The sequence below is a fragment of the Pelophylax lessonae genome (genome assembly GCF_965119305.1).
Source record: "Pelophylax lessonae genome assembly, chromosome: 4".
NCBI classification, from domain to species: domain Eukaryota; kingdom Metazoa; phylum Chordata; class Amphibia; order Anura; family Ranidae; genus Pelophylax; species Pelophylax lessonae.
The window spans coordinates 12,849,407-12,866,949 of record NC_138771.1 but is presented as its reverse complement, the minus strand read 5'-3'; the positions used below and the strand labels follow the sequence as shown (position 1 = coordinate 12,866,949).

Below are 17,543 nucleotides of genomic sequence, written 5' to 3'. Positions count from 1 at the left end.
GGAAGTGACGTCATGGACGCCGCCTCCGGGTTACGTCAACGGAGACCCGATCGATGCCGTTTCCGGCATTCATCGGGACTCCATCCAGCCGGGGGACGCGCCAAAGCCACGGAAGCCGGCGGGAGGGGGGGGGGACGTCCCCTCCCGAGCCGCATCGGTCGGTACCGACGGAAAGCCAACCGTCGGCTTCAAACCACGGTACCGGGATGGTGTCTCTAGCTAGAGGCATCATCCCGGTACACTACCGCAAAGTTTACCGACGTAGACCTACGTTAGTATGCGGTAAGTGGTTAAAATTCAGCAGCTACAAAAACTGTAGCTGCTGACTTTTAATAAAAGGACACTTACCTGTCCAGGGATCCAGCGCTGTCCTCACCTGAGCTGTTTTCTTCACCGGTCTTCGGTACCCGCCACTGGCATCCTGACTGAATTTGTCCTGCGGTTAACAGGGACCTGTGATGTGTCCCAGAAGGGAAATTCCACTTGGATCGCTTAGGCCGGTGATAGCAAACCTTGGCACCCCAGATGGTTTGAAACTACATTTCCCATGATGCTCATGCACTCTGCAGTGTAGTTGAGCATCATGGGAAATGTAGTTCCAAAACATCTGGGGTGCCAGGGTTAGGTTGGGGGGGCTGGGCGGGAGGAGTGGAACTTTTGGGTAAAGTTCTGCTTTAATATCAATCTTTTGAACAGTTGATATGTGGGATTCTTTATTTGCCTCTGGACACCTGTACTATTTTCACATTGCGGTTAGTCTATATACAGTTTCATGAATGTTTATTAATGCTTTTAACGTATAATCAGTAAGACTTCTGTATATAATGTGCCACAGACTTGTCTTCTGTCTCACCAAAAATCTTGTGGCGCCATCTGACTCTCTGGCACGATTGGCCAAGAATTGAAGCTTGGATTGATAGCATGGGACAATGTGAGCCAGCTGGGGACAGCCAACATTGGCCTCCATTAACTCCAGCCATCATCGATGAGAACACTTTATGCTCTGACTACACCAGAGAGAGGATTCTGAACAAGTTAGCAAGGTGGGTATGGAAGGGTCATTTTTTTAATTGGGTATAATCTTCGTGTATTGATCATACAAATATTTAGAGGAGAATAAGGACATACCCTTAACATACAATGTGATTCAAAAAGAATGATACAAACGCTAAGCTGATTTATTCATAATGGAATGAACCTAACGTGATTGTATTAACATGCTTTCAAAAATATATAATTTAATTGTTTATTTTTATCAATTTACATAATGCAAATCAAATCAATATTTGGTGTGACCACCCTTTGCCTTTAAACCAGCATCAGTTCTTACACTTGCACACTTTGTACACTTGCACAAAGTCAGGGATTTTGTAGGATTAGAGTCAGGTGTATGATTAAAGAGCTTGTAGACGCTCTCTTATAACTCTTACCTATAGGTAAGCCTTTAATAAGGCTTACCTATAGATACTGTAAATGTCTCCTAAACTTGCACCGTTTAGGAGATATTTACTTTTAATGCAGCCGATGACGTCATCGGCGCATGCGCTCTGAAGGAACACCTGTGCCGTTCCTTCAGAGCCCTGTGCCGTGATGTTGGGCCTCAATGAACTGTAGCTCACCAGTATGAGAGAGTGAGAGCGGTAACACCACATTTACCACACCTGCTCCCCATTCACACCTGAGACCTTGTAACACTAATGAGTCACATGACACCGGGGAGGGAAAATGGCTAATTGGGCCCAATTTGGACATTTTCACTTAGGGGTGTACTCACTTTTGTTGCCAGCGGTTTAGACATTAATGGCTGTGTGTTGAGTTATTTTGAGGGGACAGCAAATTTACACTGTTATACAAGCTGTACACTCACTACTTTACATTGTAGCAAAGTGTCATTTCTTCAGTGTTGTCACATGAAAAGTTAGAATAAAATATTTACAAAAATGTGAGGGGTGTACTAACTTTTGTGAGATACTGTGTGTATATATACATATATAAACACCCAATTCTAACATGGTTTGTGCTCATTTACTGAAATTGTGTCTTTATTTTTCAGAATGAACATTTTTGTCCCTTCTGAGCTGAATGATTTTGAGTCTTTGATGCAGAGACTTGTTGTTAATCGCATGCTGATGCCGCCAACCGATTCTCCCATGGAGAGCATCACTACGCAATTTCCAGACTTTCACAATCGCTTTGTGGTGATGTGTGTTGAGCGTGGCCTCCAACACCTGCTGTACCCCTACCTAGACCATCACAGGTATTGGCTGATCTGTTATTATTACTGTATTGTAAAAACTTACATAAATTACAATTGTACATCGATAAAATGTTCAAATAATGTCTTGTATTGAAACTGGCTCAAACCGGGAGATCAGTGGCAGGAAATGGATTTTTACCTACCATATTTATCGGCGTATAACACGCACCTAAATTTTAGGAGAGAAATTTCAGGAAAAATTTAAAATAAACAGCTGTGAACTCAGAACATTTTTTTTTTAATCAAATGCAGCCTCATCAGTGCAGTGTCCGTAAATGCAGCCTCGCCAGCGCAGTGTCCTTAAATGCAGCCTCGCCAGCGCAGTGCCCATAATTGCAGCCTCGCCAGCGCAGTGAATTAACCACTTAAGCCCCGGAAGATTTTACCCCCTTCCTGACCAGGGCCTATTTTGCGATTCGGCACTGCGTGCCTTTAACGGACAATTGCGCGGTCGTGTGACGCTGTATGTAAACAAATTTGACGTCCACAAACAGAGCTTTCTTTTGGTGGTATTTGATCACCTGTGCGATTTTTTGATCATGCGCTATAAACAAAAAAAGAGCGTCAATTTTGCAAAAATAACAATATTTTTCACATTTTTTTTATATGAAATTCCTCAAAAAAAAAATGTAAAAATCAAAATTTTTTAACATTTTCGGGCAATTTGTTTTCTACTACATATGTTTGGTAAAAAAAATTGCAAAAAGCGTATTTTGATTGGTTTGCGCAAAAGTTATCGCGTTTACTAACAAAGGGAAAGATTTTTGTAATTTTTGTTGTTTTTTTTTTTACGCATAATGGCGGCGATCTGCGATTTTTTTTTTTTTTTTTGCGGTACTGCGACATTGCGGCGGACAGATCGGACCCCTGACTGACATTTTTGACACTTTTGGGGTTACCAGTGACATTACTACAGTAATCAGTGCTATAAATATGCACTGTTACTGTAAAATTATACTGACAGTGAAGGGGTTAACTTTTTTTAGAGGGAGGGGTTATGTGTGTCCCTAGGGGCGTGATTCTAACTGTGATTGGCTGTGGCTTGAGGTGTAGGAACAGTTATCAACAGTCCTACATACAACCGTATGATCACCATTCAGGGGAGAATGACAGGCGGCTTGTTTACACTAGCCGCCTTCCTTTCTCCCTCTCCTCCGACGTTCGCGAGTGACCGGCGGACGATCGGGTCCGCCGGTCACACGCGCGGGGGGGGGGGGGTCCGTGACGGAGCGGGAGCGTGCCTCCGGCGGCGCACGCTCGCTCCCGAGACCCTCACAGGCTAGCGACGTAGACCTACGTGAGGGGCTGACTGCCGCAGTAAATATACTGTGAGCAATCGGCAAGCGGTTAAATGGAGCCTCGCCAACGCAGTTTCTTAAATGCAGCCTCGCCAGCGCAGTGAATTAAATGCAGCCTCGCCATCGCTATTGCCACTATCCGAATCACTTTTTTAAAAGTCCAGGAAGCAGTGCCGAGAGGTAGAAGGGGGCGGGCGGCGCCGAGGAGAAGGAAGGACGCATGCGCTGTCATCGGAAGTCCTGGCGCCTATGATAGACGTCGGCATAGGAGGCGGGACTTCCGAGGACAGCGCGTCCTTCCTTCTCCTCGGCGCCGCCCGCCCCCTTCTACCTCTCGGCGCTGCTTCCTGGACTTTTTTTTTTTTTTAATATCGGCGTATATTTCCTGTTCTAGTGAGATATGAAAAAGTAATTCCCTCCCTTTTTTTCCAGTGACTGTCAAGGACTTGGGTAATAAAGTGCATAATAGCTCTATAGTCATGGGATTATCCCTAGTTGGCTGTACTGGAAGTGTAGATCTGTATGGAGGTGGCTTTATGATGTTTTTTATTGGTCTTCTGTAATATTCTAATTTTCTGAGATATTGAATTTTGGGGTGTCACTAGCTGTAAACCATAATCATCAAAATTTAAAAAAAAAAAAAAGGCTTAAAATATATCACTCTGTGCTTCCATAACACCTCAGCAGTGCCACAGGCTGATCGCCTCCATGCCACGCCGCATTGATGCAGTAATTCATGCAAAAGAAGCCCCCACCAAGTATTGAGTGCATCCTATACTGTACATGGACAGACTTTTCACTAAGACAACATTTCGTCTTATGTAATATTCACATTTTCTAAGTTACTGAATTTTGGGGTGTCACTAGCTGTAAGCTATAATCATCGAAATAAAAAAAAAAAAGAAAGGCTTAAAATATATCACTCTGTGTGTATCGCATCTATATATAATATATGAGTTTTACTTTTTGAATTGAATTACTGAAATACATACATTTTTTGATGATATTCTAATTTTACGACATGCACCTGTAGATATTACTATGCAAAAAATGTTTCCAGCAGGGCCGCTGATAGGCCAGTACAACCAGCCCTGTTGTACCGGGCCCGGCGTCCACGGCTCAGCAGGGGGGGCCCGGGCAGCTTTGCAGACGATCAGTGCAAACAGTGCAAAAAAAAAAAAAGAAGGTCTTTCTAAATTACACCCCGCTCAGCTGCTCCTTCTAGCTTATGGGGGTGTTTTATTACTATCTACTGAGCCTCTCTTTGTTTATGCATGTAATGTTGGTGGGAGTGGAGGAACTTTTTTTTCATTTCCGGGTGCATGCCCAGTGTATTCAGCTCCTGCTCTGCATAGATCGGCTGCTTAAAGTCCGGCTGCCTGCTGCTGTCTGTTTCCTTCACTGGCAGAGTGATATCCCTCCGCTCATCTCTTCACTCAGAAGTCGGCTTGAGAGAGATCAGGACAGTGAGAGGCTGTGAGGTGGGCGGCAGCAACAGTCATGTGACCGTGTCCAGGAGGAGAGGGAAGCTAGAATTCATAGTGGCTGCTTCAGCACAGGGGTGCCTGGGGGTGGGTAATATATGTATATCTTTATATACAGCAGTGATTGTAATGTACTATGTCACTATCTATAACACACAGGCAGGTGCAGGTGCTCTATTATGGCTGGCTCTGTCACAGTGTTTTACATGACATGGCTGTTGGGTGCTGATTTTGTTAACTTATTGGTCATAAGTTAACAAGGTCAGCCACCAACAGCCATGTCATGTAAAACACTGTGACAGAGCCAGCCATAATAGAGCACCTGCACCTGCCTGTGTGTTATCATAATCCTGATGATTTTAAAATGCCTGTGTTGCTGTAATTAAGGCTTCTTAGGGCGGAATCTGCTTGTTCAGTGGGGGATCTGTCCACTGATCCCCCTGCTGAGCTGAGTCTGTTTACATCTGACTTCCCTCTGTTTCCATCTAATCCACTAAACCATGGGTGGGGAACCTCCGGCCCATGCGGCCCGCACGATTGTTCTGTCCGGCCCCCCCCCCCCCGTGCCACTGTGTCAGAAGGAGCCGGTGGCTCCGTTCTGACACTGTGAATCGCCAAAAAGGGTGAGCCCGCCCATTTGTGTGACAATAGCGAATGAAAATTCGCTACTGTCTCACGGATCCTCCAATTGGCCGAGGAGGAGGCGGGACGCGGGAGGACTCGAAGAGACGCGGGGACTGAAGAGGAAGCTGCCGCTAAAACAGGTAAGTGAAGTGCACTGGGGCTTGGTACGCTGTTCACACTGCATTGTGGGCACTCCGCATTGAAAGGGGGCACGCTGTGGGCACTCCGCATTGAAAGGGGGCACGCTGTGGGCACTCCGCATTGAAAGGGGGCACGCAGTGGGCACTCCGCATTGAAAGGGGGCACGCTGTGGGCACTCCGCATTGAAAGGGGGCACGCTCTGGGCACTCCAGATTGAAAGGGGGCACGCTCTGGGCACTCCGCATTGAAAGGGGACACACTGGGCACTCCACATTGAAAGGGGGCACACTGTGGGCACTCCACATTGAAAGGGGGCAGGCTCTGGGCACTCCACATTGAAAGGGGGCAGGCTCTGGGCACTCCACATTGAAAGGGGGCACACTGTGGTCACTCCGCATTGAAAGGGGGCACGCTCTGGGCACTCCGCATTGAAAGGGGGCATGCTCTGGGCACTCCGCATTGAAAGGGGGCACGCTGTGGGCACTCCGCATTGAAAGGGGGCACGCTGTGAGCACTCCGCATTGAAAGGGGGCATGCTCTGGGCACTCCACATTGAAAGGGGGCACGCTGTGGGCACTCCACATTGAAAGAGGGCCGGCTCTGGGCACTCCACATTGAAAGGGGGCAGGCTCTGGGCACTCCACATTGAAAGGGGGCACGCTGTGGTCACTCCGCACTGAAAGGGGGCACGCTGTGGTCACTCCGCACTGAAAGGGGGCATGCTGTGGTCACTCCGCACTGAAAGGGGGCACGCTGTGATCACTCACTCCACATTGAAAGGGGGCACGCTGTGGTCACTCTGCATTGAAATGGGGCATGCTGTGGTCACTCCGCACTGAAAGGGGGCACGCTGTGGTCACTCTGCACTGAAAGGGGGCACGCTGTGGTCACTCTGCACTGAAAGGGGGCACGCTGTGGTCACTCCGCACTGAAAGGGGGCACGCTGTGGTCAGTCTGCATTGAAAGGGGGCACACTATACCTTGATTTCCGAAGGCCCCTTTCACACTTTTGTGACCTCAAAGTCACGCAATTTTTTTACAGCGTTTTTTGCCGCAAAGCAATGCCTATTACATTTATGCATACATTTTGTACAGCCTCCGAATGATGTTACAAAAATCCAAATGGCCCTTGGTAGAAAAAAGGTTCCCCACCCCTGCACTAAACAGAGGGGAACAGATCCCTTTCTGTTTTGCTTAGCAGATCGGATTGGAGGTAGGCAGGTGTAAAAAGTCAGTTTAGATCCATCGCTCTTTTGTAGTGAATGGGGGGTCAGATCAGGTCTGCCTGGAAAATGGCTGATTGTACTCAAGTGATAGATCGACTCGGGTACAACCAGCCTGTCTGATTTTTACATCAGGGCGGGGTCTGGGGAGGGGCCAGGGGCGGGGGTTGAGGGTTGGGCTAAAGGGGGCCCCGTCAGGTAGGCTGTAGGGGGCCGCATGATTTCTATCAGCGGCCCTGGTTTCCAGTGATCTCCACTTTCAGCTGCAATCCATAAAGTTGCCATCTTTGGCCCTTACTCTGGTTAGTTTATACATTGTAAAAAAATAAGTAAGGGTGGATAATATAGATATTACTATGCAAAAAATGTTTCCTGTTACAAGAAAATGAAACAGAGATGTGTGCGGTGATCTTCATAAGAAACAATTATTTACCAAAGGAGATATCATCCCTACACATTACAAAAGCACAAAGAGAAAAATAATGGGACTTTACATTTGTCTCCAATAGCAACTCCCAACGTCGTTAAAAGAGTAATTGTTAAATTTTATTGGTATACATTAAAACCATATTAACAAACATTAAAATTCGTATTAGCGGTCATAGATGTCTCAACAACCACTTCCTGAAGAACCTAAATGGAGTGTCAAGGCGGTTGCTGTAACGATGTTGACACGTTTTGCAGGAAAACCCCCACTTCTTCAGGACCTTACAGACCTCGTAGATATTCCAATATCATTACAATGCCATAAAACAGGGGTGTCAAACTCAATTTCATTGCGGGCCGCATCACCATTATAGTCGCCCTCAGTGGGCCAGTTCTATCTGTAGCCCACCACTATCAGAAGTCAAGAGTCCCCTCCCCACCCCCCCTTACATCACAGTGCATCCCCTTTACCATGTGCTGCTGCTAAGAAGAAGCTGGAGACAGAGCTGGGAAGCAGCAACTGCAGGGTCTGGAGGAGGGCTGGAGTCAGCTTCCGGAGTCTGCTGAATGCTGAGACCAGTGGAGGCGGAGAGGAGGGGGTGCTGTGGCTGCACAGAGAGATGCAGGATCTGTAGGAGTCGTGTCCTCCTTTCTGCTGCCAACTGCTGAGTTGGGGGGGTTGGTCCTTTTTGCAGCTGCAAGGGGAAGCACAGGATCTGGCAGAGGAGTTCTGTCCTCTCTGCTGCCGTCTGCTGAGACAAGGTGGGGACAGAGATGAGGGAGATGCAGCAGCTGCAGGAGAGGTGCAAGGGCCACATGAAATGGCCTGGAGGGCCTGATTCGGCCCGCGGGCCTTGTGTTTGACATCTGTGACATAAAAGATACTGAAAATAGAAAACAAAATAATATTTCCAATCAAAAAAATAACACCTTTTACAAAATAAAGATAGAAATAATCATACATTAAAATACCACCTCATGGAAAAACAAAGAACAAAAGTGGAGAAAATAAAAATTGTGTAGAAAATCACTCCTGTGGTAAATATACATAAATCAATAAATAGTAAATAAATATTGTAATTAGTAAACCATGTACTCAGTCCATTAACCACTTGCCGACCGCTTACTATATATATATATATATATATATATATATATATATATATATATATATATATATATATATATATATATATATACGGCGGCAGAGTGGCTCCTACAGGCAAAACCACAAAAATCACTCCCCTAGGCTCATATTTAACCCATTGATCACCCAATAGAGTTAACCCCTTCCCTGCCAGTGTCATTATTACAGTAACTGTGCATATTTTTAGCACTGATTACTGTAGTAATGTCACTGGTCCCCCCAAAAGTGTCAAAAATGTCAGTTAGAGGTCTGATCTGTCCTCCGCAATGTCGCAGTCCCGCAAAAAATCCCAGATCGCTGCCATTACTAGTAAAAAAAAAACAAAAACAATAAAAATTACATAAATCTTTCCCGTAGGTAGTAGACGCGATAGCTTTTGCGTAACTAATAGTCCAGAAAAATTAACCCATGTGCCGAGTGAATTCAGTAATATTTGACAACCGTGTGAATATAATTCTCAACCATGCAGATAAATCGGAAAGTAGTGATGGTGGCGCCCGCCAAACACTGCCAAAAATAGGAGAATTGGAAACTCACCAGAAGTTGTTGATCTCTTTTGCCATATGCCAACAAGACATCAGAAAACGCTAGTTAGATCTCCTTAGATCTGAATCCAGTAATCCATGCACTCTGGTAAAGGAGATTCCTGTATAACGGTCTCAGGGGACAAAAACCAGAAAGAGAGACGGACTCCTCATAGTGCAGTAATTGAAGTTGATGATCCAATAGAACGTTAATAACAAATTTAAAAATGCCCCATGGGCATAACAAACATAAGTGCTCATTTCCAGTAGTCAGACCCTTTATCCCTGGGAAACGCTACCCTCAAATCGCGGTTACCCACACATCAGTCAAGGAACCGTACAGCTCCAGGATGTAACCAGAGCGGCGTGCGTTCCAGGGTGAGTCCAAACCGAGGCAGCGTGCCAGGAGCGTTCCCGCGAACTGCCGTACAGGTACGGTGGCTCGCGCAGCCGAGCCAGGCTGCCGCAGCAAGTGGTTAAGGAAAGAGATGGATTTTATTCCCTGCTTTGCAGGGACACAAACTCCATCCATCCCCCCCTGTCAGAATGGAGATCTGCCTTGTTTACATAGTACATAAATGAGTATCTGCCCGACAATCGGCAGGTGCCGGCGGACATCCAGTGCCCGTCACCCGCAGATTAGCTCCTGCTGTGAATAATCATGCGCGTTCCCCCTGCAGGAGAAAGTAAAGAATCTCATATATATATATATATATATATATATATATATATATAGTGCCTTGCGAAAGTATTCGGCCCCCTTGAACTTTGCGACCTTTTGCCACATTTCAGGCTTCAAACATAAAGATATAAAACTGTAATTTTTTGTGAAGAATCAACAACAAGTGGGACACAATCATGAAGTGGAACGAAATTTATTGGATATTTCAAACTTTTTTACAAATAAAAAACTGAAAAATTGGGCGTGCAAAATTATTCAGCCCCCTTAAGTTAATACTTTGTAGCGCCACCTTTTGCTGCGATTACAGCTGTAAGTCGCTTGGGGTATATCTCTATCAGTTTTGCACATCGAGAGACTGAAATTTTTGCCCATTCCTCCTTGCAAAACAGCTCGAGCTCAGTGAGGTTGGATGGAGTGCGTTTGTGAACAGCAGTTTTCAGTTCTTTCCACAGATTCTCGATTGGATTCAGGCCTGGACTTTGACTTGGCCATTCTAACACCTGGATATGTTTATTTGTGAACCATTCCATTGTAGATTTTGCTTTATGTTTTGGATCATTGTCTTGTTGGAAGACAAATCTCCGTCCCAGTCTCAGGTCTTTTGCAGACTTCATCAGGTTTTCTTCCAGAATGGTCCTGTGTTTGGCTCCATCCATCTTCCCATCAATTTTAACCATCTTCCCTGTCCCTGCTGAAGAAAAGCAGGCCCAAACCATGATGCTGCCACCACCATGTTTGACAGTGGGGATGGTGTGTTCAGGGTGATGAGCTGTGATGCTTTTACGCCAAACATAACGTTTTGCCTTGTTGCCAAAAAGTTTGATTTTTGTTTCATCTGACCAGAGCACCTTCTTCCACATGTTTGGTGTCTCCCAGGTGGCTTGTGGCAAACTTTAAACGACACTTTTTATGGATATCTTTAAGAAATGGCTTTCTTCTTGCCACTCTTCCATAAAGGCCAGATTTGTGCAGTATACGACTGATTGTTGTCCTATGGACAGAGTCTCCCACCTCAGCTGTAGATCTCTGCAGTTCATCCAGAGTGATTGTTGCCATATGAGTTTGGGGCGTAATCTCCCTTACCGTGTTGTGACGATGAGGAGATTATGTATAAATCTCCATTTTAGAGATTGTAAATATTAATGCAAATATATACATGTACGAGATATTGAGTTTTACATTTAGTTGAGATATGATTGTCAATTATAGGAAGCTGTGTGACTTTCAGTCGGCAGTCAGCTAGGAACCTGTTTAACAAGTCCATTTAAAATGCATGCCTGAGCTACCAGGGGGCAACTGCTATTTACATGTAAACACATACTGATAGTATCATCCTGTAACTTCATCTCTGGGAGCCAGACTTTCTGGAGCCAATGCACCACAGGTAGGAGTAAATCCCCCCCCCCCCAACAGAGAGGAGTGGTTAGAAAGAGGCCTAATTATGGGAGGAGGAAAATGTCCTATCCTGAACGAGATACGCCCACAGGGAGGGATAGGGCATGATAGCTGAACCAATGAGAATAGCCCTATACAAGGCTATGGGATATGGGTCTATATTAGCCAAGGTGAGATAGAGGGACTTCCTGTTTGGCATGGGAGAGCAAGAAGAAGCACTAAGGGTAATTATGAAGGATTAAGGGTTACATTGTATATTCTCTTTGGGTCGGTCATAGTGTGTTTGTATATGAGTATATACTCTATGCATTGTATTTGTTCAGTTAAACTAGGAATATTTTACATTTTGTAATATGTACAATAGTTAGATTGTTGTAAATTAAGTAGGCTTTTCAAACTATATACCAATAAATAATATTGCTGTGTTAAAGTTTTCATTCATAGTCATAGAACTCTCATTATTAACCCAAATATTGTCTGAGATAAATTAACTCTCATATCTTTCGGGTAACATAATTGGCGACCATGAATGAAAACTTTAGTGTAGCATAACCAATTATGTTACCCGAAAGATATGAGAGTTAATTTATCTCAGACAATATTTGGGTTAATAATGAGAGTCCTATGACTTTGAATGAAAACTTTAACACAGCAATTATTTATTGATATATAGTTTGAAAAGCCTATTTAATTTACAACAATCTAACTATTGTACATACTACAACATGTAAAATATTCCTAGTTTAACTGAACAAATACAATGCATAGAGTATATACTCATATACAAACACACTATGACCGACCCAAAGAGAATATACAATGTAACCCTTAATCCTTCATAATTACCCTTAGTGCTTCTTCTTGCTCTCCCATGCCAAACAGGACGTCCCTCTATCTCACCTTGGCTAATATAGACCCATATCCCATAGCCTTGTATAGGGCTATTCTCATTGGTTCAGCTATCATGCCCTATCCCTCCCTGTGGGCGTATCTCCTTCAGGATAGGACATTTTCCTCCTCCCATAATTAGGCCTCTTTCTAACCACTCCTCTCTGTTGGGGGGGGGGATTTACTCCTACCTGTGGTGCATTGGCTCCAGAAAGTCTGGCTCCCAGAGATGAAGTTACAGGATGATACTATCAGTATGTGTTTACATGTAAATAGCAGTTGCCCCCTGGTAGCTCAGGCATGCATTTTAAATGGACTTGTTAAACAGGTTCCTAACTGACTGCCGACTAAGTCACACAGCTTCCTATAATTGACAATCATATCTCAACTAAATGTAAAATCAAAACTCAATATCTCGTACATGTATATATTTACATTAATATTTACAATCTCTAAAATGGAGATTTATACATAATCTCCTCATCGTCACAACACGGTAAGGGAGATTACGCCCAAACTCATATGGCAACAGTGATCATGGGCCTCTTGGCTGCATCTCTGATCAGTCTTCTCCTTGTATGAGCTGAAAGTTTAGAGGGACGGCCAGGTCTTCGTAGATTTGCAGTGGTCTGATACTCCTTCCATTTCAATATTATCGCTTGCACAGTGCTCCTTGGGATGTTTAAAGCTTGGGAAATCTTTTTGTATCCAAATCCAGCTTTAAACTTCTCCACAACAGTATCTCGGACCTGCCTGGTGTGTTCCCTGTTCTTCATGATGCTCTCTGCGCTTTAAACGGACCTCTGAGACTATCACAGTGCAGGTGCATTTATACGGAGACTTGATTACACACAGGTGGATTCTATTTATCATCATTAGTCATTTAGGTCAACATTGGATCATTCAGAGATCCTCACTGAACTTCTGGAGAGAGTTTGCTGCACTGAAAGTAAAGGGGCTGAATAATTTTGCACGCCCAATTTTTCAGTTTTTTATTTGTTAACATCGTTTGAAATATCCAATAAATTTGGTTCCACTTCATGATTGTGTCCCACTTGTTGATTCTTCACAAAAAATTTCAGTTTTATATCTTTATGTTTGAAGCCTGAAATGTGACAAAAGGTCGCAAAGTTCAAGGGGGCCGAATACTTTCGCAAGGCACTGTCCATAAATATTGGGACATCGACACAATTCTAATCTTTTTGGCTCTATACACCACCACAATGGATTTGAAATGAAACAAACAAGATGTGCTTTAACTGCAGACTTTCAGCTTTAATTTGAGGGTATTTACATCCAAATCAGGTGAACGGTGTAGGAAATACAACAGTTTGTATATGTGCCTCCCACTTTTTAAGGGACCAAAAGTAATGGGACAGATTAACAATCATAAATCAAACTTTCACTTTTTAATACTTCGTTGCAAATCCTTTGCAGTCAATTACAGCCTGAAGTCTGGAACGCATAGACATCACCAGACGCTGGGTTTCATCCCTGGTGATGCTCTGCCAGGCCTCTACGGCAACTGTCTTCAGTTCCTGCTTGTTCTTGGGGCATTTTCCCTTCAGTTTTGTCTTCAGCAAGTGAAATGCATGCTCAATCGGATTCAGGTCAGGTGATTGACTTGGCCATTGCAAAACATTCCACTTCTTTCCCTTAAAAGACTCTTGGGTTGCTTTGGCAGTATGCTTCGGGTCATTGTCCATCTGCACTGTGAAGAGCTGTCCAATGAGTTCTGAAGCATTTGGCTGAATATGAGGAGATAATATTGCCGGAAACACTTCTGAATTCATCCTGCTGCTTTTGTCAGCAGTCACATCATCAATACAAGAGAACCAGTTCCATTGGCAGCCATACATGCCCACGCCATGACACTACCACCACCATGCTTCACTGATGAGGTGGTATGCTTCGGATCATGAGCAGTTCCTTTCCTTCTCCATACTCTTCTCTTCCCATCACTCTGGTACAAGTTGATCTTGGTCTCATCTGTCCATAGGATGTTGTTCCAGAACTGTGAAGGCTTTTTTAGATCTTGTTTGGCAAACTCTAATCTGGCCTTCCTGTTTTTGAGGCTCACCAATGGTTTATATCTTGCGGTGAACCCTCTGTATTCACTCTGGTGAAGTCTTCTCTTGATTGTTGACTTTGACACACATACACCTACCTCCTGGAGAGTGTTCCTGATCTGACACACATACACCTACCTCCTGGAGAGTGTTCCTGATCTGACACACATACACCTACCTCCTGGAGAGTGTTCTTGATCTGGCCAACTGTTGTGAAGGGTGTTTTCTTCACCAGGGAAAGAATTCTTCGGTCATCCACCACAGTTGTTTTCCGTGGTCTTTCGGGTCTTCCGGGTCTTCTTTTGGTTTTGCCGAGCTCACCATTGCATTCTTTCTTTTTAAGGATGTTCTACACAGTTGATTTGGCCACACCTAATGTTTTTGCTATCTCTCTGATGGGTTTGTTTTTTTTTTTTTCAGCCTAATGATGGCTTGCTTCACTGATAGTGACAGCTCTTTGGATCTCATATTAACCACTCAAGCCCCGGAAGATTTTACCCCCTTCCTGACCAGGGGGTATTTTGCGATTCGGCACTGCAAGACTTTAACGGACAATTGCGCGCTCGTGCGACGCTGTACCTAAACAAATTTGACGTCCTTTTTTTCCCACAAACAGAGCTTTCTTTTGGTGGTATTTGATCACCTGTGCGATTTTTTGATCATGCGCTATAAACAAAAAAAGAGCGTCAATTTTGCAAAAATAACAATATTTTTCACATTTTTTTTATATGAAATTCCCCCAAAAAAATGTAAAAATCTAAATTTTTTAACATTTTCGGCCAATTTGTTTTATGCTACATATGTTTGGTAAAAACAATCGCAAAAAGCGTATTTTGATTTTTTTGCGCAAAAGTTATTGCGTTTACTAACTAAGGGAAAGATTTTTGTCTTTTTTTTTTTTTAACGCGTAATGGCGGCGATCTGCGATTTTTTTTTGTGGTACTGCGACATTGCGGCAGACAGATCGGACCCTTGACTGACATTTTTGACACTTTTGGGGTTACCAGTGACATTACTGCAGTAATCAGTGCTATACATATGCACAGTTACTGTAAAATGACACTGGGAGTGAAGGGGTTAACTTTATTTGAGAGGGAGGGGCTGTGTGTGTCCCTAGGGGCGTGATTCTAACTGTGATTGGCTGTGGCTTGAGGTGTAGGAACAATGATCAACGGTCCTACATAGTATAACCGTATGATCACTATTCCTACACAGGGGAGAATGACAGGTGGCTTGTTTACATTAGCCGCCTGCCTTTCTCCCGCTGTCACGGACGATCGTGAGTGAGCGGCGGACATCGGGTCCGCCACTCACACGCGCGGGGGGGGTCCGTGACCGCGCGGGAGCGCGCCCGCTCCCCAGAGCCTCACAGGCTAGTGACGTACCGGTACGTCACTTTGCCTGTAAGGGGCTGACCGCCGCAGTATATGTACTTGCGGCGGTCGGCAAGTGGTTAAGAGTTAACAGCAACAGATTCCAAATGCAAATAGAACACTTGTAATGAACTCTGGACCTTTTATCTGCTCCTTGTAAATGGGATAATGAGGGAATAACACACACCTGGCCATGGAACAGCTGAGCAGCCAATTGTCCCACTACTTTTGGTCCCTTAAAAAGTGGGAGGCACATATACAAACTGTTGTAATTCCTACACCGTTCACCTGATTTGGATGTAAATACCCTCAAATTAAAGCTGAAAGTCTGCAGTTAAAGCATGTCTTGTTTGTTTCATTTCAAATCCATTGTGGTGGTGTGTGTATATATATATATATATATATATATATATATATATATGATTCTGCACAGGAGAGTCGCCCTATAGCAGTATATCTGCTATGGGGTGGTCAGTAACTGGTTCCCTACCCCAATTCCTGAAGTTTTCATAGTAATGAGCTGCCTTTAAATTAATCACACACATGCGGTCTCTGAAATCTCCAATACAGTTTTTTTGTCTTTGCTGGCAGTTTACAACCGGAGAATTGTCCTGCTCTATCCGATACGTCATTACATGAGGCCCACCCCTGGTTTGGGTTTATGGTGCACATTCGACAAGTCAGTGCTGATCCATACGGTAAGTAGAATTCAGGTACTTTGCTTACCTCATCGTAACAACTGTGATCATAATGCTTCTGTTCTGTGTTTCTTATGGTTGAAGAAACCCCCTTTGGTTTTCCTTTGTCTCTCTTTTCTCTCCTCATCTTAGATGCCAGTCGGATGTTTAATGCCAGCCTTTCCAATGCCCATGTACTGATGCCAGGTTCCGAGCCTAGTCTGAGCAGCATGCTCTTGGAGGGACATACATTGCTTGCTTTGGCAACCAAGGTGTATGCTCCTGGTGGAATTGATGGGGTAAGCTGTAGCCACTGTTTTTCTACCAATTACATCCCCCCCTCCTCCTCCCCACCTTTCCCCCATTAAAGTGCCGGTTCACATATATGCGATGCAGGAACCCTGCGAATCCACTGCGGGTTCCCACATCACATTCAACTCGCAGGCAGTTCACACTGCCATATGCAAATCGCTGGGGGCGTCAATACCATCCCATTTCGGCCGATAATGGGTTAACATTGCCGAAAATAATGGCCGCCGTGAGGAAGGAGGAGGGCGCAGGGCGGGTTTTAAAAGTCCCGCCTCTCAATGACGTCCTACTACTAGATGTGCATGAATGGACATACCAGGCGGGAGGGCAGGGCGTGCGGCCTCTATAGATACTAGAGCTATGTGATCCTTCCCTGTTAGCTCAGCGCGACTATGTGTGAATGAGAAGTGACCTGACACCGGGCGGGGGGGCGGGGGGGGACCGGTATGTCACTTCATTCAACACAGATCGTAGTAGTGACATCACCGGGAGGCGGGCCGCCGGCCAGAGGCGGAACTTTTGAATAAAGGCCACCCGAGGAGGGATGCTGAGGCGGGGGGGGGGGGTTTGGGGGGGGGGCTCAGGCAACTTACCAATGATATTAGTATTATGCAGCATGAGGGGTTAATGTATTGTCACTGCTGGTCACTCATCTATTAGTGACCGACCAGTGGCAGTTAATTAACCCCTTTGTGCTGCATTAGTGCAACCAGTATCAGTGTTAATTAACACTGGTTGCACTGATACTGGTTGCACTAATGCAGCACAAAGGGGTTAATTAACTGCCACTGGTCGATCACTAATAGATGAGTGACCAGCAGTGACAATACATTAACCCTCTCATGCTGCATAATACTAATATCATTGGTAATTAAATTAACCTCTTGCCAACCCATCACAGTACATATACTGTGACAAGGTGGCAGCGACAGGTGTACGTCACTGCCTGTTTTTGGTGTATGCCCCTCTTCTATCCATTTTAAATTTTTTTAGGGGAAAAAGTCATTTTCGGTTTTGGTTTTCAGC

At 44.6% G+C, this 17,543-nt stretch overlaps 1 protein-coding gene across 1 annotated transcript in view; it reads left to right on the top strand.

Moving 5' to 3' along the window:
• The window catches only part of SPG11 (SPG11 vesicle trafficking associated, spatacsin), a 196,148-nt gene that overhangs the window by 69,048 nt on the left and 109,557 nt on the right, over nucleotides 1–17,543 (top strand). Inside the window, exons 15-18 of the mRNA XM_082252993.1 lie at nucleotides 836–1,043; nucleotides 2,054–2,257; nucleotides 16,123–16,229; nucleotides 16,362–16,507. Of these exons, the coding sequence (XP_082109119.1) occupies nucleotides 836–1,043; nucleotides 2,054–2,257; nucleotides 16,123–16,229; nucleotides 16,362–16,507 (665 nt within the window). The remainder of the gene's footprint in view (nucleotides 1–835; nucleotides 1,044–2,053; nucleotides 2,258–16,122; nucleotides 16,230–16,361; nucleotides 16,508–17,543) is intronic.